This window comes from Malus sylvestris, chromosome 10, assembly GCF_916048215.2.
Source record: "Malus sylvestris chromosome 10, drMalSylv7.2, whole genome shotgun sequence".
Taxonomy (NCBI): Eukaryota; Viridiplantae; Streptophyta; class Magnoliopsida; order Rosales; family Rosaceae; genus Malus; species Malus sylvestris.
The window spans coordinates 13,975,943-13,997,326 of record NC_062269.1 but is presented as its reverse complement, the minus strand read 5'-3'; the positions used below and the strand labels follow the sequence as shown (position 1 = coordinate 13,997,326).

General features: G+C 38.7%; 1 protein-coding gene and 1 long non-coding RNA gene across 2 annotated transcripts in view; one reads left to right on the top strand and one right to left on the bottom strand.

Annotated features, from left to right (window-relative positions):
• LOC126584688 (uncharacterized) overlaps positions 1–18,684 on the bottom strand; it is a 51,797-nt gene extending 33,113 nt beyond the window's left edge. The window contains exon 1 of the long non-coding RNA XR_007610080.1: positions 18,674–18,684. This is a non-coding gene — a long non-coding RNA (uncharacterized LOC126584688). The remainder of the gene's footprint in view (positions 1–18,673) is intronic.
• LOC126584686 (ethylene-responsive transcription factor ERF071-like) lies at positions 1,590–2,634 on the top strand. Its single transcript, XM_050249019.1, has one exon. The coding sequence runs from the start codon at positions 1,687–1,689 to the stop codon at positions 2,482–2,484; it is 798 nt and encodes a 265-aa protein (XP_050104976.1). The 5' UTR covers positions 1,590–1,686; the 3' UTR covers positions 2,485–2,634.
• Positions 18,685–21,384: the final 2,700 nt, after the last annotated feature.

Here is a 21,384-nt window from a genome sequence, read left to right as displayed (position 1 = left end):
GATCCTTCTCGATCTCTCTTCTCCCTTCTCCGATCTCTCTTCTCCCTTCTCCCCCCCCACACACACACAGAGATCTCTCGATCTCTCTTCTCCCTTCTCCCACACACACACACACACAAAGATTTCTCGATCTCTCTTCTCCCTTCTCCTACACACACACCACGGCCTTTTGCTCATCCCTCTCCTTTCTCTCTGCACCGAGACCCACATACACCTCTCCTTTCTCTCTGCACCGAGACCCACACACACACCCCGGCCTTCTGCTCCTCCCTCTCCTTTCTCTCTGCACCGATACCCACATACACCTCTCATTTCTCTCTGCACCGAGACCCACACGCACACCATCACACCTGCTCCGACAAGTTCCTTCAATTTCTCCGGTTAGGTAAGCCTCGGGTTTTTCTTTTTATGTTCTAGATCGAAGCTTAGATGTGAAATTGAAGTTCTATCTCGTCTTTTTGCAAGGTTTTTGGGATGAAATCGACTCGGGAATAGGCACACCCATCTCCGGCGAGGCTGTGGGTGTCGAAGAACTTTCCGAACACCTCCGGTTGTTTCACGGCAAACAGACGTTATAAAAACGTTCCTCTCGTCTTCTATTTCATGTTCATACCTAGATCGGAGTCTAGGGGGTTGTTTTACAGTCGCCCGGAGCTGTAGAAGCTCTGGCGTTCGTCTCCGACTTGCACAGTTCTGAAATTTCGCAATAATATCGATAATATCGCGATATTATCGATATTATCGCGAAATTTGGACGAAAACCCCTTGGATATCACTTAAAATATCGGATTGGGGAAAAACCGATAATATCGGCAATATATCGCCGATATTATCGATATTTTCTTCCATGCTTATAAGTAAGTTGGGCAACTCTCATATTACCAATTGGTTTTATGGTAAAACCTCAACTTTCTTCATTGTATCAGAGCAAGGTTGTAAAGCCAAACGACTACTCGTGCTCCACGCTACTTCATTGTGTTGTCCATGTGTTAGGCTTGAAAATTCGTACACGTGAGGGGGCATGTGAGAATAAATCCAAATTGATTGGAGAATAGACCTTACATGGGCTTATAAGTATGTTGAGCTGCTCCACATATTTACAAACGATTTTAGGATGAATCCTTAACTTCTTCATTACCTTTTGTACTCATCTTCCATGTGAATGAATTTCATTTCTTTTCAATATTTTCAAGAAAAATAATGGTCACATTTTCGTACCTTTTCAAGATTTTCACAGCATATGTTGACTGAATATTTAAGAACAAGTCAAGAAATTGTTTGTCATGTAATGATGACGTAATCACATGCGTAACTTCTTCATACATCTTCTGTTGGTTGTTATCGTTAACCAAAAGCAAACTTTCACAAACTCGTGGGCCCCAGTGAAAAGTTCCAATCTTCCATTTTAGATAGCGTCACCTTCCGCAGTCAAAACGGCGCGTGTGTCTTTCGAATCCCAAACGACAGTCCACTGCTACGCGCCATAACATCACAAAAATTCCCACGTGCGCGACCAATCCGTGTGTGAACGGTGTTAGACAACTGTCGTCCACGTCATCCTCCCAAGCATGTATAACCCCCCCCCCCCCCTCTCCCCACCCCCACCACACCACTCTCTCCCCAACTCAAAAATTCAAAGCTTTTCCCACTACCAACATTCTCAACTTTCTCTCTCTAGAAAACACCATGCAACCTTCATACAAGCGATTCAAGCCCTCCGACTCCCAGCCAGCCCACTCGGCCCCTCCTCCGTTTCAGCCTTTGCCGCCGCTTCCCCGCCTCACCCAAGATCAAGAATACACGGTAATCGTCTCTGCGCTTCAAAACGTCGTCGCTGGAACCGCCACAGCCGCCTCCGTGGACTTGAATTCGCTCCTCCCCCCACTACAAAGCGCTTCCACTTTCTCTCCCCGCTATACTACAAGTACTAGCTGCTCCAGCAACACTCTCTTGGTGCCGTCCGATTTGGACACCTGCCACGAGTGCAAAATCAAGGGGTGTCTCGGGTGTACTTTGTTCCCGCCAGCAGCCCAGGAGGAAAAGGGAAGTAGTAATAACAAAAAAGGGCCGAAGAAGAGGGTGAAGAAGAACTACAGGGGAGTGAGGCAGCGGCCTTGGGGTAAATGGGCTGCCGAGATTCGAGACCCGAGACGGGCGACTAGGGTCTGGCTAGGCACTTTCACTTCGGCTGAGGAGGCGGCCCGGGCTTACGATAAAGCTGCAATCGAGTTTCGGGGGCCAAGAGCGAAGCTCAATTTTCCGTTTCCGGACACAACATTGGTGACCCAAGAAAGTAATTCATCACAACCACAACAGCAACAAGTAGTTACAGAGCAAAGGAATAAAAATGTCGAATTTTCAGGGGAAGTTGAAACGACGGGGATTATGAAGGAAAATGAGTTACTGGAAGAGGACTTCCAACAGTGGATGATGATGCTGGATGCTACTGATAATTCTTCGGATTCAGGAAATGTTCATATATAGCATTTGAGTACAATAATAAAAATTGTTTTCTTTGATTGTTTTATTAGAAACAATTGTAGCTTGTATGTGACTAAAACAAGTTCATTTGTTCTTTTAATTACCAATGATGTGATCAATTTTAATGGAAAATCACATTTTATCTACAAATAATTTTGTGTATCGAAAGTTCTATTAACACTACTACGAAACCATTTATTAGTGTCGTTATGATAACCGACAAGAAACGTATATTACTGTCAGATTTTAAGCAAAATCCGACAGAAAATGAATGCATTGGCGGATATAATAAGCAACAGAATTGCTAGCCTCAGGAAATGAATTTTCCGACAGAAAATACTCTAAAACCGACATAAATTGTGTCAGATATAACCGACAGAGAATAGATTAATAATTAATAAATAAGAGCATTCTCTATCGGCTAAAACCGACAGAAAATACTAAAATCGACAGAACTTGTGTCGGATATAACTGACAGAAAATTTATTAATAATGAATAAATAAAATCATTCTTGTCGGATAAAATCGACAGAAAATATATTAATAATAAAAAAATATAAACCACTTTCTGAATCATTTCTTTCCCTTTCAAGTTGAGCCAGAGAGCGAGATGAGAGAGACAGTTGCTTCCTTCCTTCCCGCACAACGCGGTTATCAATTTACTATCTTCCTCTTGTTCCTTTTTCTCCAATGACATTTTCCTTCCTCTTCCGTATTCTCACCCACCCTTCCCCTTCCAATTCATTCTTCCACATTCTGTAAATATCCACCCACGCACACACAGAAAGAAGAGAAAGAAGAGAGAAAACAGAGAAGCAGTGGTCACCAACATAGCCTCTCACTTTTCTTCACTCTCTTCTGCATTGTGAGTTCACTCACATCTCCTTCATTTGTTCAGAGCTCCTATCTCCATCAAACTCTCTACAATTCCCAATTTTACCTTCTATTGCCTTCAATTTTACTGTTCTTCTGATCTAGTAGTACGAAGTAGCATTTTTCTACGCATCAATGCTCAGATTAAAAGTCAAAATTTTGTTTTATATAATCAAATCAAACACCGAAATAATAACCGAGATTAAGGAAACAAACTTACAATTGATTTTTTTTTTTTGTATAATCTAATACTGAATCTACAATCTCCTTCAAAATTCCCCCTTTAAATCTCTATATCAACACCTGAAAATGCCAACAGAAACCACAAAAAGATCAAAATTAAACAAAAACAAAAAATTGAATTAAAATTCCATAGAATTGAGAACCGAAGGCAAACAACAGAACCCTAATCGTACCTGAAAATTCGAAAATTGAGATGAAATTGGTAAGGAGGAGGCGAGGATTTGAAGGATTTGGCGAAATGGAAACCTTAAAAATAATTGAGGCTCACGAAAATTTGTTAGCATAAAAAACAGTGCAAGGAAGAGATGGAAGGGAGGAGAAAAGGAGAAGGAAATGAGGAGAGAAGATAAGGAGAAGAAAATGAAGAGAGGAGAAAAGGGGGAAGGGAGAAGGCACCGACGCAAGGAAGAGATAGAGGGGTTTTATTTTGGAAAATTTTCATTATTGTCCGTTAAAACAGACAAAAACATTTTTTAAAATATAAACCGACATAAAATTTTCATTACTGTCGGTTATAACCGATAGAAACAAAATGGCGGCAAAAATCCTCCCAAAATTTTAAATTCCCTCCAAAAATTTTAAATTCCCCCCAAAATTTTGTTACAATTTTAAAAAATAAAATAATAATTGTTTGGTTTAATAAATAAATAAATAATATGTATTTAAATAGAATACATTTTTAAAAATTAAATAAATAATTGTTTGGTTTAATAGATACCCATGTAAAATATGCAATAAAGAAACAAAAAGATAATTGTACAATGAAAATGTAATCACACGAAATAAATATTGTCTAATCAATACCTGAAAAACATAAATAAAAATTTAGCACAAATTACTTTTCCCACTTCAAAATTTAGGCAAATTTAACGGAGATATGCATTCTACGAAACTAGTTTCAATGATCTAACTGTCAAACTTGTTTGTAGATACTACAAGATCGCATATGTAAAAAATTGCAAAAAAAAAAAAATTCAAAGATTAGGTAACGGAACAAAAGTTTTCGACGGTTATAAACGAAAAATCACAATTTTACGGTTATTTTAGCTCTGGTTTTGATGATTTTTTTTACAGCTACATTCCTCGACCCTATAAGATGCAATGAATGAATTTGATCTTCAATTTAAAATATTTACACTAGTGGATACCACAAAAATTTATTTTATAGTTAATGGAAGTATAATATTAACTCTAAGTGTTTGTTTAATCTACCGTTTTGACGCGATATGGATTCTACAAAACTTTTTTCAATGATCCAACCGTCAAACTTGTTTGTACACACTCTGAGATTGCATATGTAAAAAATTGCAAAAAAAAAAAAAATCAAAGATTAGGTAACGGAACAAAAATTTTCGACGGTTATAAACGAAAAATCACAATTTAACGGTTATTTTAACTCCGATTTTAATGATTTTTTTTACAGCTACACTCCTCGACCCTATAAGAATGCAATGAATAAATTTGATCTTCAATTTAAAATATTTACACTAGTGGATACCACAAACTCTTATTTTATTCTTAATGGAAGTATAACATTAACTCTTTAAGTGTTTGTTAAATCTATCAATTTGATAGGATATGCATTATATGAAACTTTTTTCAATGATCTAACTGTCAAACTTGTTTGTACACACTTTGAGATCGCTGTAAAAAATCACAAAAAACAAACATTTAGAGATTAGGTAACAGAACAAAAGTTTTCGACGGTTATAAACGAAAAATCACAATTTAACGGTTATTTTAGCTTCGATTTTGATGATTTTTTACAGCTACACTCCTCAACCCTATAAGAATTCTTTGAACGAATTTGATCTTCAATTTAAAATATTTACACTAGTGGATACCACAAAATATTATTTTATACTTAATGAAAGTATAACATTAACTATGAGTGTTTGTTTAATCTACCATTTGATGTGATATGCATTCTACGAAACGTTTTTCAATGATCTAACCATCAAACTTGTTTGTACACACTCCGAGATCACATACGTAAAAAATCACAAAAAAACAAACATTCAGAGATTAGGTAACGGAACAAAAGTTTTCGATGGTTATAAACGAAAAATCACAATTTAACGGTTATTTTAGCTCTGATTTTGATGATTTTTTACAAGTACACTCCTCGACCCTATAAGAAAGCAATGAATGAATTCGATCTTTAATTTAAAATATTTACACTAGTGGATAAATCTCATTTTATGCTTAATGGAAGTATAACATTAACTCTTAAGTGTTTGTTAAATCTATCAATTTTATAAGATATACATTATATGAAACTAGTTTCAACGATCCAACCGTCAAATATGTTTGTATATACTCCGAGATAGCATGTGTTAAAAATCGCAAAAACAAAAAAAAAAAAAAAAAAATTCAAAGATTAGGTAATGGGACCATGAGTGAAAAAAAAACATTCAGAGATTATTCTGGTGACCGCCCAAAATTTTTCTTTGTTCTTGTCGGTTATATTCGACAGGGCCATGAGTGAAAGAAAAACATATTTAAACCATGTGTTTATTTATTTATTTTTAATCAATATAACATTTTAAAATAATAAAATAGTTAATTTATGTCGGTTATAACCGACACCATTAACTTAAAAACTGCCGGAATATATCAAAAATATTTATAAAAAAAAAGAATTCAAAAATACTGGAGGTTATAACCGACAGGATTGCATTGTTATCCGACACTAAATATCTGCCATGAATTTATGTCGAATATAACCAATAGGATTTCATTGTTATCCGACACTAACTGAATGATGTGTCGGACATTTTTTATCCGACATAATGGCTTATTAAACTGTCACCATCATTCGACACCTAAAGCTAATATTGTAGTAGTGTAAACTTTTATCGGTTGGACTTTCTCGCTGTACTTTCTTCGCTCTTTTTCCCGATTATAGAAATTGTCTAGTTGTTGAACCTCTCATACTTTCAAATAGGACTTTTTGGATATTTACTAAGATAAATAAGCGTGACCCACACGTAGCAATCCAACTCTTCGTCGTTGCGATAAGAAGTAAAAGAAAGAACAAAAAATGACAATAAAATACAAGAAATTTTTTGTGTGTCGAGAACTTGAACCAATACACCAAATATTATAATACAAGTAGTTGAAATTTTTTTCAAGTATCCAATCACTTATATTATGACACATAGCGTATTGAGTTATATTTTTACACATTCATAAAATACAGCATGTGTGATAATAAATTCTGAAGGCCCTACCGAAGACGCCCACGTGTACTTAAAGCAGTAAACAATTTGTCACCTGTGAGTTATAAAACACGTGCGCTTTTATTTACCTGATTAAATTAATAGGGATGGAGTCTTACACGTTTTTAATTAGCTACTGTGAGCTGGAACATCACTAAATTAGTGGATTATCCAAAGGAGCTTTTTTCACAGATTTGATTTAAAACATTAAATATTGTCTAATTGGTCCGCTAAAACGAGTAGGGTCATCTAATTTGACACTTTTTTATTTATTTTTTAATAAGGACGCATGATTAACACCTGAACCTCCAAACGACGGTTGAAAATTTACTTAATTATGCTTGCCGACTTTGTTTTGTTTCTATTTGACATATTCGTGGAAATCCACTTATATTATAAGCTACTAGCCTTTTTGCATGCGCTTTTGCGTATGTGAAAAGTTTTTTCCTAGTCACGACTAGGGGAGGGCATAAAAACTATGAAACCGATTCAAACAGAGATAAAATAAACTGTTAAAAACCATTTTGACAAAAAAAATCAACGTAAGTTTAAGAATCGGATCAAACTGTTCATACCGGTTTCGGTTCCGGTTCTTATGTCGGTAGAACTGCTTAAAACCGAATGGAACTGTAAATATAAATAATTAACTAAATTTAATAGTTGTATACATGTGCCACTAAATGAGTGGTGAAAATCAAATTGGTTTCGCCTAGTACGACTGCGTGGGAACTTTTCTCAATTAGGCCTTTCACTTGCATGATTCTCCTATTGAGATAAGCAGAGACGGCGTTGGGGGAGTGCGACCAGTTCGATCAAAATTTTGGGGGGCCTCAAATTTTTTTTTGAATATAATAATATATAAAATAATATTATATAAAAATAATATATAAAAATATTAATCAAATCAAAATATCTACATATAAAAATCGGATGGTTCAAAATCAAATCAAAATATGTACATAAAAAAATCTGATGGGCCAAAAGCCATCAAACTACTACCCATCAAAGTTAGACTACTAGTACCTAAAAACCATCAGACTACCTACAACCTGTACGAAAATATATAAAAAAAAAAATTAACAAAGGGTAAAGTTAATCCGAGAAGCCCACTGACCAAGGCAAACAATTCAAAGACAGAGTATTCCTCTCACGCCAAAATCCCATCGCTACATTCCACTTTTCTTCTTTTCACAACAGACTACCAGTACTGGAGTGATGGAGACTTCGATCAAAGCATGATATTTACTAATTTAAGTATATTGACTCGAAATTTGAAGATTTGGATATTTTTCATCTATAATGATTTTTTTTTGTACTTTTCAGGGCAAAATCAAGAGAAGAGTAGTCACAAAAAATCGCTAGACGCACACGTATTACGGACTATCAGGTTTCATCGTTAAGTGAAGCTTCAGTTCTAGACTTTTTAAAGTTTTGTTTAGTTGGTTTCTTTAGATTGAACTTATTGTTAGTTATTAATACTATGGTTATTTTGTAGCTTTCTTTGCATTTAATAATATTTAGAAATAGATGGTTAGTTAGTTTTAAAGTTTATTTCGATATTGCTTTTTAGCATCAATATGTTGTTCAATTTTTTTTAAGATGTCTTATAAGAAGGGCCACTTTTATGAATTTCGCACAAGGCCTCCGAAACCTGGAGATAAGGCACGTATTTTGAAAAGGAGGTCATTTTCTCTCATAGATTTCCAAATTTGACATCCAAGTTTCGATTCATATTTTTCTTGGATAGAGTGATCTTAAGTTGTTTTTTTTTTGTCAAACTATAGATTTTGTCAGATAAGATGTTAGATTAGCCATCATCGGGATTTGAACCCATGCTGTCATGTAAGGGCTCAACACATTTCCACCACTGTGGTAAAGGGTCACTTGCTACTTTTTCCCCCTTTTTCCTGGGCTTTTTTTTAATCTCTTGGTAAGGGAATTGGATCCTCTCTGGACCTTAGTGTCTTGAGCATAAGGATCAACTAATCTGGACCGCATAAATTGAATCCAACAGTCTCCATTAACTCATTTTCTTGGCCCACCACACGCAAACCTACAACTCTGATTTCTTTTACGCACCAATTACCGACCCAAATGCATTGATCCTTAGGCTCCGGACACTAAGGTCCGAAGCGGATCCAATTCCCTTGGTAAGTTATTTTTGGGCTTAAATTATTGTATTCGTACTAACATTCTTACTGCATAATGGATATATTTGTATGCGTGGATATATATTTGTATTATGAATGTATATGTACATTTGAATTATGTTTCAGTTTTTGTTTGCTTGGTGTCAAGGACATTTACATTTTGATTTAGTATTTGAAAATGATATATGTTTTTTGTAACTTTGTATAACCATTTTAGAAGTCATAATTGAGGGTGCATTTGGTACGTGGGATGGGATGGAACAGAGTGGGACGGACGCGTTCAGTCCCACGTTTGGTGCGCTAAAATTATGTGGAACGCGCGTCCCACAAAACGAAAATGGGTTAGATTTTGGTTCCCCTCCCCCCCGGAACGGGTTTTTCCATCCCGTGGGACACAAAATCATATTTTTTAGGACAACAATACCCCTCTTAGTTTTCATTAATTACATTGTCTACTTCCCTTTCTCTCTCGTAACCTTCCTTTCTTCTACCATTGTCTCTCCCGTAGCCGTCCTCTTCCTCCACCACAATCCCAGTAACCCAACTGCTAACCCAATCCCAGCAAACCCATCCAACGACGACAACATCACCATAGCAAACCCTCTTCTTCTCCGGCGCCGTCTAGCGTCACGAACATGACCCCCATCTCGTCATCTCCGTCCGTGTAAGCGAGGTGGATCTGATCTGGAACACGACCCGATTCGAAGCTAACTTCGTCATCTGAGGTGGCGAGCAGGTGGGCGGTGTCGGGGATGGGGTTATGGTCCTGGTCGAGGTGGTTGGGGTCAACCTCGGACTCGTTACAGCAGGCGAGTAGATGCCGAGCCAGTCGAGTCGGGAGGTGATAGGAGCATACTTATGCGACTTAGTTAGCTTATTCTTATGCATTTATGTTGTTATTCCTTAGTTGATTTAGTATTTCAAGCCATTTTAGTGTGATTGTAGGTACAAAGGGGTAAAGAGGCAAATAAGTGCATTTTGGTGCCTTTTGGAGCAATTTTGGGCATGGAATGGATATCACATGCATGGAGCAAAGTGGTTGGACGAAATTAAAGATCTAAAGAAGCTAGGAATGTGCCAAGGAGAGGAAGAAAATAAATTAAGGACCAAGGAAGACAAGGAAACCATTAAGAATGAGGAAAGACTAGTCAAACTTGCCTTATCTTGTCATTACCTTTCCTAATCCTAAATTACCAAAGATTTAGTCACACGAAGGGTTCCTAAATACTTTGGGACATTTCATTACATATTCTACAAGTCCTAAACCTGCCCTAAAAGTCCAAGCCATACCATTCTTCACCATTTCTCTTCCTTACCATGTAAGGGAGCCATTCCTTTCCTATTTTCTGCCATAAATCACTCCAATTTCCACCCATGTCGTACATCATGACTCTTGCAGCACGTTTGACTCATTTATGCACCATTCCACCTCCCTTTCCTTTCTCTACCATGTGCACAATCATTCATGTTCCCTACTTGCATTCATAGTTGTAACACCACTCCATTTTACCCCCAATGCTTTGCATCATCACTTCACTTTCACCTTTGAATCATTTCAACACCACTCCATACACTCATTGCTGCAACACCACTCCATTTTACCCCCTATGCTTTACATCATTACTTCATTTTCAACCTTGAATCATTTCACACACCACCAATTTCCCCTCCTTGCCATGCACTTCCTTTATAAAAGGAAGTGTGTGTGTGGCAACCATGGAGTTAGTTTTTGCTTGATCATTCATTCCCATTTCAATACAACCTTCATCCAAACACATCCATTCATCTTCACATCCATTCCTCCATACAAACAAACCTTCAAACACTCACCAACATCTTGTGCCGTAGCAAAGGAAGGGAAGGAAAGTGCTTGGACGTGCTTGCTGTCCAACTTGGATCGTTGGAGCGTTTAGGTGTTTTCTTTCTTTTGTTTACTATGTTTAAATTCATTATCTTTCGTTTTGTTGTGAACATGAGTGGCTAAACCCCTCTTAGCTAGGGGTGATTTCAAAGCCATGATTATGTGTGTAATATGATTTGATAAATTGCAGTTAACTCTTGAATCGTGAATGCAATTGGCTTAACTATTTGATTGATAACTTATTTATATTTGTTGATTACGGGTCGACACTTAATTGGCATGCATAAATCCGATGCTAGAATATAAGAAAGTTTCACATAATCGTTACAAACCTATATTCATAAGTAGTGGAGGTCGCTTATAAACGATCGCGTTAAGTTTAATTCTAGCATGAGTGACATGATGTCATAGTTGCAAGTGCTTTGTCAATACTTATGATTTTCATTAAATGTAATGATCTTTGATTGTTTCTCTATTATGATGTCATGTAGGGAACTTTTGAAGAATGTTTTGGGTTGTCGGATGATGTCATCCAATCCAATAAAACAAGGAAAATCTGAGGGTTAACTAGTGATGTCATAATTAATTTGGGGCATTGTCATTTATAATTCAATGAAGTAGTAACTGGAAATCGAGTTATTTGCATACATGTCATGTGTGGAGAAAAAGCCTCTAGCTATCCCATCCATCATCTTATTTCTCAAATTCGTTTTATAATCTGTCTAATTTTTCATACTTGTTTGTTTGTTTCAACTTCATCCAAATCAAAACCCCCATTTTAGTTTCGTGTTTCAAAGTGAGTCTTGTTAAGTGTTTTTAAGTTTAGTTTTATATTTTTGAGTCAGTTTAGAGGTTATTAGCAAGCCCTCCTAACTTATACTTATACTACAATTGTCAAAAGAGGGTTAAATTTGTGTGTTAAGTTAATTTTCGCATCAAGTTTTTGGCGCCGTTGCCGGGAATTAACAATTTTGCTAATCCCTTGTTATTTCTTTTTGTTTATATTCATGTGTTTTTGTTCCTAGTTGCTGACTTTACTTGTTTTCTTGTTTTAGGTGGTTTATGACTTGAAGTTCTCAACCTGTTCATAAGCACATCCTTGACTTTGACGACGATTTTGAACGAACTTTGAGACGAGCAAGGAATGAACAAGAAACCCAACCACCTCAACCTGCACCAGATCTTGAAGAAGACAAAGTAGAAGAGCAAGAGGAGGTCACGGCAAGGACTTTTGAAGAAGTCCAAGTTATGGCAGTAGACCATCGAACAATCAAGGAGCTTTCCGCTTCGGGATTGGACAATGCTCTGCCTTTATACATTCAATATCCAAGGGCGGCCCAAAACAAGGCCGACGAGTTCGAATTAAAGTCCAGTTTATTGCACCATATTCTTAAGTTCCATGGGTTGTCCATGGAAAATCATAATAAACATTTGAAGGAGTTCGAGGTTGTTTGTTCAAGCATGACCCCTGTGAATGTTGATGGGAGCATTCTGAAAATGAAGGCTTTTCCCTTTTCTCTCTTGGAAAAGGCTAAAGATTGGTTGTATGAGCTAGCCCCCGGAACTGTCACATCATGGGAGAGTATGAAACGGGCATTTTTGGAGAAGTTTTTCCCAACTTCTCGAGTCATTCTACTACGCAAAAGGATTAGTGGCATTCAGCAAAACCAAGGTGAATCATTTCCCACTTACTATGAGCGTTTTAAAACCCTTGTTGCTTCATGTCCACAACACTAAATGAAGGAAGAGCTTATTCTTCAATATTTCTACGAAGGGCTTCTACCAATTGAACACCAAATGCTAGACGCCTCAGCGGGAGGAGCTTTGGTAGATAAAACACCCATGGCTGCCAAGACCTTAATTGCTAACCGAGCATTGAATGCTCAACAATATGAAGGTGTTGGTCAAAGAGACAACCCACGGTAGCAACAAGTTAATGAGGTAAGTGTTATTTCCGAACTTCAAAATCAAATGGCTAATCTTACTACTCTTCTTTCACAGGTGGTTGAAAAACCAAAAGAACAAAGTGTAGCTGCTTGTGGCGTATGCTCAATGAATGGACATTTCACGGATAAGTGCCCTCAATTGATCGAGAACGGATGGTGGGAATTTGCCAACGCCGTGGGTTTTGGGAGTCAAAACCAACCAATGAATGATCCGTTCTCGAATACATACAATCCAAGCTGGAAAGATCATCCAAATTTCAAATGGAGGGAGCCCTAACAAACCCAACAACAAAGTGCATTTAGACAGCAACCTCCGGGATTATACTAAAGGCCGTATGCACCCACACACCCCAAACACAACCTGCCCAAAATAACTCAAGTTCGTCTTTTGATAATGCTCAAGTTATTCAGTTACTAACTACGATTGTGAAGGGTCAGGAAAGTCAAGCCAAAGATATGCACAATTATGCCAAGGAAGTGCAAAATCAAGCTCGAGAGGTGACTGAATTGAAGAGACAAATGAGACAAATGCCTGAATTCATGGGGCAATTTAGTAGAGAACAAGGTAAGTTACCTAGTTCGACGGATGTGAATCCAAATGGAGGCTTTGAATCTGCCAAAGCCATCACCTTGCGAAGTGGAAAAGAAGTTGGATCTGATCCCAACCCATCTAAATCCAATCAAAAGGAGGACGAAAAGATGCAATCTGAGGAGAAGGAACAAGGCCTGCCCTCGGCAAGGATTGAGCAATATTTGCCGCAGCCACCTACACACCCTAATTCGACCACCAAAGGTAAGTTGGGTTTAAATTCCATGACTTTTAATTCCATTCCACCCAATGCACCCTTTCCTCGTAGGTTTATGCAATCAAAGAAGGATGAGAGTGACAAAGACATCCTTGACACATTTAGAAAGGTGCAAGTCAACATTCCACTTCTAGATGCAATTAAACAAGTCCCCAAGTATACTAAGTTCCTGAATGAGCTGTGCACTACAAGGAAGAGGGCTTCGAACAAAGAGGTGGTAAGGGTAAGTGAGAATGTCTCAGCTGTGTTGCAACGAAAATTACCTCCTAAGTGTAAAGATCCCGGCAGTTTTACAATTCCTTGTGTTATAGGAAGTACTCGCTTTGAATCTGCCATGTTAGATCTAGGTGCATCAATAAATGTCATGCCTTATTCAATATATGCATCTATGAACTTGGGAGAATTAAAAAATGATAGAGTGATCATTCAACTGGCCGATAGATCTAATGCGTATCCAAAAGGTGTTTTAGAGGATGTTTTAGTGCATGTGAATCGCCTAGTCTTTCCGGCGGACTTCTACGTGCTTGAAATGGAAGACTCGAACCATTCCCCTCAATTACCAATCTTAATTGGCCGACCATTCATGAAGACTGCCCGTACAAAGATAGATGTATTCAAGGGAACATTGACCATGGAATTTGATGGGGAAGTTATTGATTTCAATATTTCTGATGCTATGAGACATCCTCATGATGGTCACTCTTGTTTCTCTATTGAAGTGATTGACTCTTTGGCGCATGAATTCCTTGATGATTTGAGTGAGGATGCACTTGAAAAGACTCTCATGCAAAGCATTGGACTAAAAAACGAAGGGTTAGCACTTAGGCATGCACACGGCAACAACAAGGAACACCTTGTCGTGCCTATTCAAGAAGAATTGGTGGAGATGGTTGCTGCCCTAAAGTCAAATCCAAGGCATATTGGTAAGTCTCCTAACCTAATTTCAATTCCCATTTTCACTAACAAGTTGCTTCCTTCTGTAATCCAACCACTTGAAGGAAGATTTTGTGAAAACATGTTCATTTGAGCAACATCATATAGCATGCAATTAACAATTAAAGGCGGAATCATGCTTGCATGCACTCAAAAAACAAAACATCAACCATGAAATTCAAAGCCTAGTAGATTGGTGAACCAAGACTCAACTCAAATCAAAGTGAGTTGAGAAATTTATACCTTTGTAGATTCCTCTTTGCATAAGCAAAGGCTAATCACCCAAGGAGAGGGCCTTCATTCCTTGCTTCTTAGATCCATGGATTTGGATGGAAGAATAGATTCTCCAAGTTCCCAAAATTGAGAACCTTTAAGTTTCCACACCAAGGATGGATTGATGAAGAAATGAGTGACCTAGAGGAAGCAAGATTGCTAGTTAATTTCCTCTAGGGTGGCCGGCCTCTTTAGAGAGAAAAGAGAGCTTTGTGTTCTCATCTTTTCTCCAAAAGAAACCCTAAATGAATTTTGGCTATAAAGTCACATTTATACCTTAATTCATTGGAGTGGCAAACTTGTAAATAAGTTCAAAACCCACTCCATCTCTAAATGGCCGGCCATTGGGTTTCATTGGGCTTTTAGGGCCTTTGTGAATTATTAGTCATTAAGTTGTCATACAACTTAAGTCAATGGGCTTAACGTTCGAAGCCCATTGGGCCTTGAGGCCCAAAACTAATCCGTGGTCTTTTAACGAACTTATTCATTTGATTAATTAACATATTAATTAATCCTTGACATAAATAATTAAACCATTTAATTATTCTTACTCATCTCCGTTGTTTCTTCAATCTTTACCTTACACGGTGTACGATCCATTAGGTTCCTTTTAGCGAGGCAGTGGGCGATTAGAACTCTTTCAAACCGATTGTGAATTGAAACTTACTTTCAATTCTCCCTTTAGTGATTATACACGTTTAGGGCTTCCACAAACCATGAGTGACACCTAGCAGCATATCATGGTTACCCAAGCTAATCAGAAGAGGTGGAGAACCTATTCAGTTTAGGATTACAAATGCAATACGGTCTTTCTCTAATACAATACTCTTGACCACATTGTTTGGTTTGATAGTTTATTCATGTCTACTATCCAATGTGATTCGTTTACTTATATGATTACCTTGAATGTGATTTGGAACGCCTTCCTAAATCTCATTCATACTCTGATCAGAGATTTTCAATCATATCATAGAGTATTCTCCCCCAAACGGTTTGAAGGTTAGAGATCCCTTGTTGCGCATTCAATTGCCTCCATGGCTAAGTGGCTTAACCCCAACGATGCCGTGGACACCCGCGGATGGGGTGACTTTGACATAATCAAAGATCAATGACTTAACCACAAGACAACTGTGATGCCTCAGGTCAAAGGACTACTTTGCATTATCCCAACCATGAGTTCTCATGTGACATGAATATGAGAACTCTTCGTTGATCGTGTTCAGTGAACTCATTCTCTATTGAGCACCTACGTACTTGTCTTGATGTCACACACACCAATGACTCGAGACTAGTCACTCTCCCTGAGAGAAGACACAGCACGTACTGATCTTAACGGACTGTCAATGCCCAATTGGCAATCCTATGATCAGGAACGTTTAGGATGTGTCTACGAAAGAATGGTCTCATGAATCTAACTTCTTTAGATTGCATTCTCCCAATCACATATTCCTTGGACTTATCGTTTAAGCATATAACCTTTATATGAGACGGCTCAAACAATAATCTTTGCCCTTTATATTTAAACTACATTAGTTTAACTTTGTGAAATGTCCGTAAAGTATCATCATATGATTGGTTTTAGGGCACATTTCCAACACCACTTTCCCTAGAGCTTAAACCATTGCCTAGCAATTTGAAATATGCATTTTTGGAAGAACAAGAGACGCTGCCCGTCATCATCCCTTCTTCACTCACTGTACAAGAGGAGGACAAGTTGGTGAGGGTGCTTCGGGAATACAAAACTGCCATTGGGTGGACATTGGCCGATATCAAGGGAATTAGCCCTACCACTTGCATGCATCGAATACTCTTGGAAGAAAAAGCCAAACCATCTAGAGAAGCACAATGCTGACTCAATCCACCCATGATGGACGTTGTGAAGAAGGAAATCATCAAGCTACTAGATTGTGGAGTGATTTACCCAATTTCTGATAGCCATTGGGTCTCGTCGGTCCAAGTTGTTCCTAAGAAGTCCGGAGTCACTATGGTAAAAAATGAAGATAATGAGCTTGTGCCCACCCGAATCCAAACCGGATGGAGAGTTTGTATTGACAATCGGAAGCTCAACGCTACGACAAGAAAAGATCACTTCCCGCTGCCCTTTATTGATCAAATGCTGGAAAGGTTAGCCGGTAATTCGTTTTATTGTTTTCTTGATGGCTATTCGAGTTATAATCAGATTGTGATAGCTCCTGATGACCAAGAAAAGACTACCTTCACATGTCCCTTTGGTACCTTTGCTTATCAACGCATGCCATTTGGGCTATGCAACGCACCAACCACATTCCAAAGGTGTATGGTAAGTATTTTCTCATAATTTGTGGAAAAGATCATTAAAGTGTTTATGGATGACTTTAGTGTTTTTGGTGACTCATTTGATGCATGCTTGAATAATCTTACTTTGATCTTACAACGATGCATTGAAACTAATCTTGTCTTGAATTGGGAAAAATGCCATTTTATGGTAAAACAAGGTATAGTTTTGGGGCATATCATATCAGAAAAAGGGATTGAGGTTGATAAATCTAAAATAAATCTTGTACATCACTTACCCTCTCCCACTTCGGTGAGGGGGTTCGTTCTTTTCTTGGCCATGCATGATTTTATAGGAGATTCATCAAAGATTTCTCAAAAATCGCCCAACCTCTTTGCTGTTTACTCCAAAAGGAAGTAGCATTCGAGTTCAACAAGGAGTGTGAGACCGTTTTCAACACCCTTAAGGACATGTTGACTTCGGCCCCCAACATCGCGCGACCAGATTGGAGCCTTAACTTTAAGCTAATGTGTGATGCATCCGACTATGCCATTGGTGCTGTTTTAGGCCAAAAGAGGAACAAACAGCCCCACTTCATCCATTACGCCTCTCGGACCCTAAATGATGCTCAACTGAATTACTCTACCACTGAGAAAGAACTTCTTGCAGTTGTCTTTGCTTTAGATAAATTTCGTTCGTACTTACTTGGCACTAAAGTGATTGTATATTCTGACCATGCAGCTTTGAAGTATCTTTTCACTAAGAAGGAGGCCAAACCAAGGCTGATTCGTTGGATGCTCCTACTTCAAAAGTTCAACATTGAAATAAGAGACAAAAAGGGGAGTGAAAACGCGGTGACTGACCACCTCAGTCGTTTGGTGCACGAGGAGGACTCCTTACCCATTCTAGAGACTTTCCCTGACGAGCAATTGCTGTCCCTAGAGGTAAGTGAGCTCTGGTATGCTGATTTGGTCAATTATTTGGTCACAAAACAAGTTCCCAGCACTTTAGATAAATACAAGTGTGATAAACTTAGAAATGATGCACGATTTTATGTGTGGGATGATCCATATTTGCAGAAGTATTGTCCTGACCAGATTATTCATAGATGTGTGCACAATTCTGAGTTTAATTCAATTCTTGCATTTTGCCATAGTTATGCATGTGAGGATCATTTTGGCACCCAAAGGACAGCCTTTAAGGTTTTAGAGAGTAGTTTCTATTAGCCTACATTGTTTAAGGATGCTAGAACATTTTGCATAACTTGTGATAGATGCCAAAGAACAGGTACAATAGGTGCCAAGGACCAAATGCCGTAAACCCCCATTTTAATGTGGAGATCTTTGATGTATAGGGTATGGATTTCATGGGACCCTTTCCGCCCTCATATGGTTTTACTTATATTTTGCTAGCCATTGAGTATGTGTCGAAATGGGTGGAAGCCAAAGCCACCCGTACTAACGATTCTAGAGTGGTGGCATATTATATCAAGGCTAACATCTTTTCCAGATTTGGCATGCCGAGGGTGTTCATAAGCGATGGAGGCTCCCACTTTTGCAATCACACCATTGAGGTGCTGTTTAAAAAGTACAACGTGAAGCATCAGGTTTCCACGCCATACCACCCTCAAACAAGTGGCCAAGCCGAAGTCTTGAATAGAGAAATCAAACAAATCTTAGAGAAGACTGTTGGGCCAACCTGAAAGGATTGGAGCTTGCGTTTAGATGTTGCACTGTGGGCATATCGCATTGCCTACAAAACACCTCTAGGGATGTCTCCATTCGACTAATCTACGGCAAGCCGTGTCACCTACCTGTGGAACTGGAGCACAAGGCGCATTGGGCTGTGAAAACATTCAATTTGGACTTAGATGCTGCTGGAATGAATAGGAAGCTCCAATTGAATGAACTTGAGGAGATACGGAACGAAGCCTATTAAAATGCACAAATTTACAAGGAGAAAACAAAGGCGTTTCATGACAAAATGATTCGGGGAAAAACATTCTCAATTGGACATAAAGTGCTATTATTCAATTCCCGTCTACGATTGTTCCCTGGTAAGTTACGTTCTAAGTGGATTAGGCCATTTGTTGTCACTAATGTTTTTCCCCATGGTGCAGTCTAAGTTAAAAGCTTAAGGAACGGCGACGAATTCAAAATGAACGGGCATCGTTTGAAGCTATACTATGAGAGTGATGTGGGGCAGATTGTGGAAGAAATCCCACTCAGTGCCATAGGCCCTATCCAAGCTTAGAAGGGAGTTTCGTCCGGCTGCAAGACGTTAAAGCAAGCTCTTCTTGGGAGGCAACCCATGTATTCAAATAAGGAAGATTTTTGAATTGTTCCATGATTGGTTTTGCGTTCCTAAAAACCTTCCATTTTCTGCAGTTTTATTTTGCCATGATTGCCATTTTTATTTGTTGCTTGTTTAATTGTTTTTGGTGTGGGTTAATTTTTGAAACATTGACAGATATGCAAGGTATTTTTACATTAAAATTCGTGGAAAATGAACAGGAGGCAGAAAAATACAAGAGGAAGCCTTCACAAAGGCTGCTTAGGAGAAGTCTCAGTAGTCGGCGGAGTCCCAGAAAGAAAAGGCACCGGAGGGTGATCATTCGGAGCCTCAGTAGTTAGTGAAGCCCCAGAAGGAGGAGGCATCGAAGGTTGATCATTTGGAGCTTCGTTATGCGGTACAGCCTCAAAAGACGAAGGCAACTGTTTTGGAACAAACCCACAAACCCTAATGATCAAGTAAAATCTGACCATCAAATTCCTGCATCTGGTCAATCTTCCTCTTTATGTTTGTAGCATAGTTATGTGCGAGCCTGTGCAATTGTTTATTCTCATGCTTGAGCCCTCTAATCTCCTGTTTAAAACTCATCATTTCAGCCGCCAATGATTCAACTTGACGGGTTCGAGCAAATAGGCGTTGGGCCATATTAGACACATAACCTGCACACTGAACACTGAGAGCCAGAGAATCCTTAATAGCCAACTCATCAGACCGTTTGGAAAGTAGTCTGTTATCTTTGGGAGTGACAAGGTTCCTGGCCACCACCGCAGCTGTCATATCATTCTTCATCACCGAATCCACAACGGTAAGAGGACCAGTAGGGGATATGAAGGATGGGCGCCATATGTTGTCTTGAGAAGACATGGCTGCCTCTTCACCAAGGTTCAAGTCAAAACGACGGTCGGAGGGGCCAGACATTTTCAAAGGTGTTGAAGAAAGAAGAGGTCAGACAAATCAAGATCTTAGAAGTGCAAGAATGGAGTTTCTATAGGCAGAAATTCAAGTGTGCTTTGAAACGTCCTGCGTGCCTTTATAAAAATCAGTACTCGACGGGATTTCAGAGATCGAAGAGGCGAGCTCAAAAATCGAAGAGGCTAATTAAAAAATCAAAGAGGCGCCAACTTTCTCAAAAGCTGGGCTTGCTCAGAAACCACGGGCCAATCTTCTTTTCCGGACTTGTCCGCACTTGTCACATGCAACCTCTGCACTCGACGGAGCTCAGAAATTGAAGAGGTAAGCTCATAAATCAGAGAGGCATTTGCTTTTCCAGGCGTGTCAGCATCTGTCACATGCACACTCAACTTTATGAAAATCACGGGCAATTTGTCGAAGCGCCGATTTCAGATATAAAAGAGGCACCTACTTTTCCAAACGTGTCAGCACCTGTCACATGCACATTCATGCCTTGCGGAAATTATGGGCAATCTGTCGAAGATTTCTGGTGAATTAGAAAGCACGTGAAGTTTACTGTTTAATCATCCAACGGTTGCCGATAAGAGTGAAAGAATAGTACCGGTTATTAATTCATATAAATGTCAACCTTCACCCTTCATAGCAAGGCAGACATACATAACATTTCTTCATCTCCGAGAATGCCTTCCCAACGAAGCCTCTCGAGTCACTCAGTGTTCCTTATTCCTTGGGGTACTTCTGCAAATAACTCATCAAAAGTAAAAGTATTTCATATCATAAAGGTTGAAAGCAAGAGTATCTCATATCATGCTTTTTCCTTGTCCTTCTCCTTGTCGTTGTTTTCACCTGCGGGACAAAGAGAAAGAGAGCAATCAGCCAGCACTTGGTATCAATCTTCCGATCTGGAACCGATTGTTTGGAACCCATTCCTGATTGCTTACCTAGCAATGCTCTCGAGTACTCATCTTTCAACATCTTATGCTTCCTAAAAAGCTACCACATCTGCCTGGAGAACAGATAAGGGAAGTGAAAATGATACCTCGAAGCATGTGGAGACAATGTGCTAATTCATCCTCAGCTAGGGACAAGGAGAAAGAAAGCAAATGGTCGGCACTTGGAAAGATTGAACAAAGAAACAA

Bases quoted from the DNA above. Each gene is read 5' to 3' on its own strand.
- LOC126584686 (XM_050249019.1), top strand. From the start codon at position 1,687: ATGCAACCTTCATACAAGCGATTCAAGCCCTCCGACTCCCAGCCAGCC.